The sequence below is a fragment of the Arachis duranensis genome, chromosome 8, assembly GCF_000817695.3.
Source record: "Arachis duranensis cultivar V14167 chromosome 8, aradu.V14167.gnm2.J7QH, whole genome shotgun sequence".
NCBI classification, from domain to species: Eukaryota; Viridiplantae; Streptophyta; class Magnoliopsida; order Fabales; family Fabaceae; genus Arachis; species Arachis duranensis.
In genome coordinates, this window is record NC_029779.3 from 41,946,326 (window position 1) to 41,956,448 (window position 10,123).

At 32.1% G+C, this 10,123-nt stretch overlaps 1 protein-coding gene across 1 annotated transcript; it reads left to right on the plus strand.

Moving 5' to 3' along the window:
• Window positions 1-8,026: 8,026 nt before the first annotated feature.
• LOC107462915 (U-box domain-containing protein 1) lies at window positions 8,027-9,701 on the plus strand. Its single transcript, XM_016081587.3, has one exon. It carries the CDS (start codon window positions 8,337-8,339, stop codon window positions 9,306-9,308), a length of 972 nt encoding a protein of 323 aa, XP_015937073.1. The 5' UTR covers window positions 8,027-8,336; the 3' UTR covers window positions 9,309-9,701.
• Window positions 9,702-10,123: the final 422 nt, after the last annotated feature.

Genomic DNA, 10,123 nt, shown 5'->3' on the forward strand with positions numbered 1-10,123 from the left:
AAATGTCTTATTTTAAAAAGTATGTTTATATTAAAAGAAAATATTTTAATTTAAATTTTAAAATATCATTATTCATCTTGTTCGTTTTTAACAAAAAGAATATATCAATATATTCGTATCATCGTCCATATGTACAAAACTAAATTAATAATAAAGATTGACATATAGTAAAAGTAAAATGGACGAGATAAAAAAAATCTGAGAATTGATCTGTATATTAATTTTTTTAATAAACTAAAATATTTGTTTTTAAAATTTTTAAAAACTAATTTGAATCATTATTCTACCAAAAAATAAATTAAGAACTAATTTATTTGTTGAAATAAAATTTTAAAAATTAATCTGTATATTAATTATTTTTAAAAATTAAATATTTATTTTTAAAAGTTTTGAAGACTAATTTAGCCCATTGCTCCATGTTATATATGTTGATCTTTGAATTCAATGATCTTTTGCACGCAAGCCTTGGTTTAATGGTTATCAACTATGCCTTGTAACAAGTGTACTTGGGTTTAAAATTTAGCTACTGTAAGTGGTGGATAAAGCTTTTAAGTGTTGTGTGAGTATAATATGTGCAAGTGTATAATGTTTAAAATTTGAGGTTATTCAATCCATTGAATAATAATAAAAAAAGAATTCAATGATCTTTTGACCAATAAATTATTAAGCGGCAGTTTTGACAACCGTTTTTAGAAAATTTTTCATAGAGAAGAGAGATTTTCTTCTTCAAAATTTATACATTTTTCTACATATATCATGTTAGATGTCGCTAACAAATTTGAGTAGTCAGTCTCCTTTATGTCCTAAAATAAGTGTAATAATTCGTGGTGTGATAAATTTAAAATTATAATTTTAAGTTATTTTATTAAAATTAATTTAAATTATAATTATTTGATTAATAAAAAAATATATTATATATTATATATTGTTTGTTTTTTTATTTGGTATTAAGTGTATTAATTTTAATGTAGTTATTAATCGTTTTTCTTAATCTACTTTAATGGCGAGTACGGACAGTGTGACGAGTAGGCGGCGATGGCGAGCACGTGACGGCACGACGGATTTGTTTATGTCGTTGAATAGTCGCTAAGTTTGTTTACTTATGTGGGTTTAGGGTTGTTTGTGGATTTGGTTGTAACAGATAACAATTAGACCACAATAATAAGAAAGAAGACGAGAATTACTAGATAGATTTATGAAAATAGGTGAGGTAGTTAAATGGGTGAGTTAGAAAGTTTTTTACTGTGATTGTCTTTGGAGTTGGGTTAATTGAATTGTGCATGTGTTTATATTTATAATATCTATTTAGTTTAATTTTTATTATCATATGTTATAGTTAATTTTAAAATATTTATTTAATACACTATGTGCTAATACTAAGAGTATTTTTTAAAAAGATATATACGTAAAAATAGATATAATATAATTACAGATATAACACAAACAAATATAGTAAATAAATGGTTAAGTTTACAAATTGGAGAATAAATATGTATTCGGTTGTTTGGTGACCACAACATATATCTTATTTTTTTCTTATTTCTAAATAAAAAACGGGAATTAAGAAAAATAAGTAGTAATATATTATAAAAAAAGATAAAAGATAGATTTTATATATGAATAGATAATTATTACAAAACAAAACCTTGTTGTGAAATATTAAAATTTCACATATTGCTAATTATGAAGATCAAGTCAACCACAATATAAATAACACTTCTCCCTATTTTGATCATGATATAAGCTTTTTTTTTTTATCAAGAATCCAATAACATCTAATTGAAAAATAACTAAATTAAAAGTATCAAATAATTAAAGATAAATAAATGAATAATATAATAAATTACTTATAAATTAAAGAGATTTTATCAATTTATTTTATACTAAACATTAAAACTAACAACATATTAATAAAAGAATATACCTTTAAAAAATTTACAATACAATTTCAAATATTTGCATAAATTAAATGTTAAAATTTATGTTATCAATAAAATTATGCTATTATATAATTTTTTGGCAAAAATTAAAATAAAAAAATTGTGTAGGTTAATACAAATCAACTACGTCCAAATAAGTTAGATTGTTCATCTTTGTGTTTTAATATACCAGCATGAGCAAGAAAATTGAAATGGTTGTCAGAAATTTTATGATCATCGACCGTATTTACTATACGTGACTCCTTCTTAAAAGTTATTCTACACACGTATGCAGTTGGAAGATAAATTCCGCTTAATTCCTTAATCACAAAATTTGAGAAGACATAGACCCTCCCCTTGATCAGTTTATTCTCAAATATCTTTGCCAAATAAATCTTGATTGAATAATGAATTTTTTCACACTGTAAAACAAATTAAATATAAAAGCTATTAGAACTTATAAAGCTAATAAAATTATTTATAAACTGGACCTAGCATCACTTGAACGAATCATGAAAAATAATCAACTAACCTTATCATCCATTAGAACCATTTCTATGTAAGCCGTCTTGCTCTTGTCAAATTTGGATGGGACTTTCCATAACTTTATAATTCTTACATTTATTTTCTAAATTTTTTTCATCACATAATCTACCATAGATAATACTATTGATAGGATCGTAGCTAATAGATATTAGGTATGAAAAATAAAAAACAGAAGAGGAACTATGTCTGAATTATGAATTCTCTAAATGATAAATAATTGTAAAACATCACTATTACTCTGGATATAATATACACACATACTAATTTACACGGTAATAATTAGGCAATATTTTCAATAGAGATACTTGCTCAATATATATACCAGATGTCCCTAAGTGGATCAAGGAGGGAAAGGAGAAGAAGGCGTAGAAGAAAATGATAATGTCAGATTAATAATGCATATGCAAGAACAAGAAAGTAAATATGAAGTTAGATGCGGCGGTAGTCCGCACGCATATGCAGGTTAGTATGATGTTAGATGTGGCGGTAGTCCGCACACATATGCATCTAGATGCAGAAATGTAAATATGAAAACACGAAAATAGTGAACTGAATAAATGTTTTATTAAATGATTGGAAAAGAAAGAAGAGGGAAGAAGAAGAGCTGAAGAGCTTACAAGGGATCTCTCAGAGCTTCTCTCACTAACTTCTCTCTATGTTTGTGTAAAACTGAAGGGTGCCTCACAATGAGAATGAGGCCTCCTTTTATAATTGAATATTCTACTGTTTCTACAGTATATGTGAAAATTACTGGTACTATTTCTACAATACAAGTTGGTACACTTTTGATTTTTGTGATTATATAAATGTTGAGATTAAAGACTAATCCTCTCCTAGGTCAATTCCAAAGCAGTCATCTTCATTTTGATTATAACCGCTTGAGGATTCTGCTGATGAAGACGGATCTTCTTTGTGTTTTTTTTATCTTCTTCGATCATCTGCATGATTTGTTGAAGATGTTTTGCTAGAGTTTCTTTTGATTGAGCTCTTGTGAGGGCTGCAGCAATTTGGGCTTTTTGATTGAGAAACAAAGCCGTTTCTGGATCCAAAATCTTCTGACTATCGGGATTGGATTTGAACCATTCTCTGACCTTTTTTGGATAGGCCATTGATGAATCAAATTGAGACCACCATTTGACGTAACCATGCCTTTACAGGATTGGAAAAGATTTGGGGTGGTCTGGTTTTGCATATTTGTATTGCCATGAGAATACCCATACCAATGAAAAAGTTGAGAAAAATTTTAACATTACAGGAACACATATTTTCTGACTGTTAAATTTTGATTAAAAAAGTTTATACCCTTCATCCGTAAATGAAGGTAAAATTTCTGGAATTGGCCCAAAGAAGTCCCATTATTGGTAGAACCAATTTGGAAAAACATAATTGGTTTTTCTTTTAAAGTAGATTAACCATGAATGTCTGTGCTGAGTATTTTGAAACCAAAATACTTTAGTCCAGACTTCCATGTAGTCCCAATAATTAAAACCTATTGGGTCATAGTTTTGAGAAAACTTTTGAATTTTGTTTAGATTGTTCCCAAATTGCTTTGGGGTCAGGACTTTAAGGATTTGGATTGTTGAATGGGTTATGAGTTCAGGATTGGTTTTGTCCTTGTAGTGTTTAATAGATGCTGAGTCAGTATCTACTAAAATGAACTCATAAAATTGGCGAGTTTTATTGTGTAAGATTGGTTTGAAATGGAATCCGGCAGGAAAGATTTTTGGGATAACTTTGTTTGGTGATTCATCCCAAAATTCAGGCTCCGTTTGGATATTGTTTGAATTTTTGTTTAAGGGGATATAATTGGCTTGGGCTTTTTGTGTTTTTGTTGTGATTGAGAATGTTTGTGGTGTTAGAGCTATGTCTTTTTCTTTTGGTTTTTGTGCAATTGTTTTTTGTTTGGCTGCTTGGGATATGAGCTGGTTAGGTTAAATTCTTCATCTGACTCACTACATATATCAGCCTAAGATTTTTTGTTGATTTTGGTGACACCTTAGTCTTGTAAGGCCAAAAGGGTTTGGATTGGGAAGGCGTAATCTGCCTATTATTATTATTATTATTATTATTATTATTATTATTATTATTATTATTATTATTATTATCAATTGATATCAATATAAATGGGTCATCATTAACATAAAAATTTGCCACTAATAAAATTATTGCATAATAAATGAGAATTTAAATTATATCAATATAATTAAAATATTTCCAATTGATAATTAGTTTAATAATACATTCACTACAACAAAACAGCGCAGCGGCGGCGGTTATAACCGCCGCTAAAATTAGCTCCCGACGAGGAGTAAAACGCGGCCAGGTCAACCATCGGCAGAGCAACGGCGGCGATTTTGAAGAACTGCTGGAAAAACTGCCGTCAGAGTCACTTAGCGAATCGCAGCGGTTTAAAACCGCCACTATGTGTGTGTTCCAGGCAGAGTAGGTGTATGGCCCACGAAATTCGAAATTTTAGTTACTGTCGGACATTCACGGCAGTTTTGAATCGCCGCTAAAAGGTCGATAGGAACTTCTAAAATGAATTTCGCGGCGGTTTTCAACCGCCGCAAAAACTGCAATATGTTTTTTTTAAATAAACAAATTTATATATAAACTACTTCTTAATGCTTCGATCTTAATAAAAAAAATAACTACTACAAATATTAAAATCTACAACTCAAAGTAAAATAGAAAAATTCCAAAATAATATGAACATTGCATTTCAAAATATAATATATATTTAATAAGTCTTACATAATCATAAATCCAACACAATCAGTGTTTAACACCTATATTTACATATCAAAATAAATTCAAATAACGCAATCCAAAAATTGAATTAGAAAAAAATTTTGCTACTAATATTTAACTAAGCTAAAAGCCTAAAATAAAGAGTTATTTTGATAATAAAAGTCTTCAGTCACTTCAATCATAAAATTCTACAACTAGTTCATGGAATAGTAGAAGGTGGCCTTGTCTCTATTGTCTCTATTGGAGAGTCTGCAACCTAGGATTAAAAATAAATAAAAATATGTTAGAATAAAAACAAAGACCATTAAATAATTTAAGTCTAACATGAAAAGGCATAAGCCATTTGCACAAATTAAGAAAATGAACAACAATAACTAAATCATGCACAATGAAAGATTCAGAAAAAAAAGCTATATATAATATTTACCCCATTATTCGTAGCTGTAGGAAAGTCATGTGGCACTTTTTCACCCATACAATGATTAATAAAATATGTCACCTGAGCTTGTAATAAAGAAATTGTTGCATTATTCTCTTGTAATTCTACTTTTCATAGAGCAAACTTTAGCCATATCAAAGTCATGATTGCATGAAAAAGATACCTCTCCTAAACTATTAGAAGATTTCATGACTTGGGATGGACAAACTCCAAATCCTACATATCTAATACGACCTGGGTGTTCTTTTCCAAATAACTTAATATATGCATTATCAGTAGAACTCTCATTAGCTTGAAGCAGAGTTAATTGTTCCTACGATAAAAATATGAGAAATGCATCATCATTAGAATAATCTCCATCATCATTAACAAGCAAAGCCAAAATAAAGTGAAAGTGCTTACACTTTTTTCATTAACCTCATCATTAACAAAATATCCATCTTCTTCTTAGGACTAATTGGATACATTTCAGCTCTAGTAAAAATCCTCTTGTTTGCAGTTTCCTATCAATTCAATAAATGGGAATTCAATCGCATATCAGCAGCAATCACGAGTAAAACAATCTTTTCAATCGAGATCTTTTCAAATACTTCTCTGATATGCATGCGTGGTGGTTTCTTTGAAGTTTTATTATTCCATTGTAGTCAGATTCTACCTGCAATCAGTTTTGGGTCTATTTTTTTGTGTTTTGTATCTCGAATTTTGCTTTTTTTTTGTTTGTCATGATTGTTGTTCTCTGTAGAATTTTTACTTTGCTCACAAATAAACAAACATACCCTCCCTTCTTCTCTTAGTTGCTCATTTTACTTCATAATTTAGACCTCAATTGAGAATTAATTTAAACAAAAAATATAATCAAATATACAACTCCGATCCCAATAATAAATTCATCAATGAAATTACATAAATTGAATACAAATCAAATCACATAAAAAGCTTCTTCAAGCGTACTACTTCATCGGACAATTTCTTATTATTAGTTTCAAGCTAGATTGTCTTTTAATTAACACATTATTAACGTATGAATTCCTCCTAATACCAAAAAAAGAAAGTACGAATTCCTCTTTACAATTTATATCCAATAAATTCCTAAATTCTTAATAGTAGAGAAAGAGACAGAATAACCTTAAATTGTAGAAATTTGCACTTCTAAGAGAAAAATTCGTGCATTCTTAGAGTGATGAACAAGAAGGAAAAACAACTAGATAATAAGATAATGGGTTATCAGTGATTATTAACTAGTAGAAGGATAAAATTGAATCAGAAAAGAACAAAAAAAAAACACAATTAGCTTACTAGGGACATAAACAAATGCGTATGGTTTTGCTAAGCCATGATTCCTTGCAGATTTTCGTTCTGCACGAAGAGGTTTGTTCACTGGAATTGGGGTTCTGGGTGCCGAGCTAGGTTTTGGAAGAATGAAGAACTGAGGTAATGGCGAATAGTGCGAACGAAAGAGGAATTAGGCGGTTTAAGCATAGAATGGGGCAAATTCCATAAACCGCCGTGGAGTGAAAATGATGGCCGCCGCCGGGTTTGTTCTTCAGAGACGGGTTGCTCTCAACCGCTGGTATGTGAAATTAGGGTAGCAGCGACGGCGGTTCTAATTGACTGCTCCTCTAAAATAGCCGCTGAAATTAGGTTTCGCTGTAGTGATTAAATATTGATTTTATATAATTATAATAAAAATATTTCTCTAAATTAGTATAATCATGCATTATTCGTTAAATGTTAATTGTAATATAATTATAATAAATATATTTTTCTAAAATAAATTTAGAAAAGAAAATAGTGATTTCATTTTAGAGGAAAAATGAATTCATGAGAAATTGACACCCCACTTTTATTAGTTTGAGGAAATAAAATTAAAGAAAATAAAACGAATAATAAAATTAAAATAGCAAAAACGATAAAAAGATTATTTTTACAATTTTATTTTATCATTTTTATGTATAGAAGATTGGAAAATAATAAAATTTTGACTAAATTAATTTTGTATTTGTAAGTAATAAGTTATATTATTTTAATTTATTCCTTAAATTTATATATCATAAAAATCAAATCAATATACATAATTTTAAACTATGTGATACTTAAATATCTAATCAAATCAATTAGTTGATATAATTAATGCATAATAATAAATTGTAATTGTTTTAAAAATATAAATGATAATTTTTAAAATAATTATTTTTATTTTTATTATTAAAAATTTATCAAATACGTTAAAATGAAAAAATTTATAAACTTAATGAAACTAAAACAAACACTAATTATTAGTCAAAATAATAAATTTTGGCGGTCGAAAATTGTGAAGGGATAATTAATTTCAATTTACGGGGTAGTAAAGATAATAGGTTGCTGCCTGCTCCCGCTGTTTTTTCTCTTCCGAAAAGACGGCCACGCTATCTTCCTCTTCGCACTCACTCAATCCTTTTTCTTACCAACTCCCACACCCAACCGAATAGCCCACCGTTTTTCCTCTCTTTCTTTCCTCTTTCCTTCTACACACACAAAAAAGACGAATTCAATCTCCGCAGGGATGGAAAAAGGAAAAATCTGCACAAACTAATGACAAACCTCAACTCCAACTTCATTTCCACCTTAATCCAAAGCTGATCACAATTCCTTTAACCAAACCTACCACCAAACCTAACTAACACTACCCACAAGAAAACAAAATGGATGAAAAGCACCGAACCGTCGCGTCCCTTGTATCGAAGCTAAGCTCCGTATCCGAACGAACCCGAATCGACGCGCTCATCGAGCTTCGTCAGATGTCGAAGCTCGACCCGGAAACCCGCCCCATAATTGCCGAAGCTGGCGCCATCCCTTTCCTCGCTGAAACTCTCTACTCTTCCTCTCATCCTTCCCAAGAAAACGCCGCCGCCACGCTCTTAAACCTTTCCATCTCCGCAAAGGAACCGCTGGTTTCCACGCGCGGTGTCCTCGACGCCATAGCGCACGTGATCTCCCATCACAGCTCCTCCTCCTCCGCCTCCGCCGTCCAATCCGCCGCAGCCACAATCCACAGCCTCCTCGCCGCCACCGACGACTACCGCCCTTCCGTCGGCGCCAAGCGCGACATCGTCTACGCGCTTGTGGACATCCTCCGGTGCCACGTGTCGTCCCCTCCGAGAACCATCAAAGACGCGCTGAAGGCGCTGTTCGGCATTGCGCTGTACCCTCCGAACCGCGCCACGATGGTGCATCTTGGAGTGATCCCCGCGCTTTTCGCCCTTGTGGTGAAGGACGGGCGCGTGGGGATCGTCGAGGACACCACCGCGGTGATCGCGCAAGTAGCCGGGTGCGAGGAGAGCGGCGAGGCCTTCCGGAAGGTCGCCGGGGTTGGGGTTCTCGCCGATCTCCTCGACTTGTCTACCGGCGCCAGTATGCGTAGCAAGGAGAATGCCGTCTCGGCGTTGCTGAATTTGGCGCGGTGCGGTGGCGAGAGCGTTGTGGCAGAGGTCAGGGAGGCGCTTGCGAATATTGCGGCCGATGGGATCGATGATGTCGAGGATAATGGAAGCGCCAAGGGGAAGAACAAAGCGAAGTTGTTGAAGGTTTTGTTTGGTGATGATGATGTTAATGATAATAACAGTAGCAACAGCGTTTTGAGTTCGGGTGGAGGTTCGCAGTTTGATTCATTCTAGTTTCTTCGATCGACATTCTTCTTGAGTTTTGGGTACAGGAAGCCAATGGTTTTAAATTGCGGCTGCAATTGCAATGTGATTCCCACTTTTTAATGTGAGAGCAATTGCTTGATAATTGTTCGAAAATGGGGCTGATGTTAGAACTTGTTCTAGTTATCTGCAATTTAAAACCATGGATGGGATCATAGGAATGCGTTGCAATTGCATGATTCATTTTGTTCTTATGGTGGATTAAGACTCAGGTTTGGGGAATTAGTGTACAAAAAATAGGTGTTTATTTGTTCGAGTGTTGTATTGCTGTGATTCCATTGATTTTTATATGAGCAATATCATGCTATATTGTACATTATATGTTTCTAACGAGAAAGTTTGTCTTATGAGTATCAACTTTTAGATTGTTCTTTTATTTGTCTCGCATTATTCTTCTGTTGTGTCTTTGCACTACAGGCTACTCATTACATAAAACTGTAGTTCGATATTAATTGATTATATTATACAAGGATCTTCAGAGGTGAACTTATGCATATTAAGTGTGTCTATCTTTATACAATTTTTCTGAAAAAATAGAGCTGATTTAAAGCGCGAGTACATTGTTAATTGGGGCTTGAAACTAATGAAGATAGACTATAATTATCATATTATTGTTAAAGGACTACTCAAATATAATGATTACTGATTAATCACGCCTCACTTCAAAGACTTGTTGTATACATACTCCTTTTCTGGTTACTCTTGACATTTTAGTCCAAGGACGCTGTCTACTTTTTGTACCACTTGTGAACTTCTGATCTTGTTCTATGCACAGATAAGATATT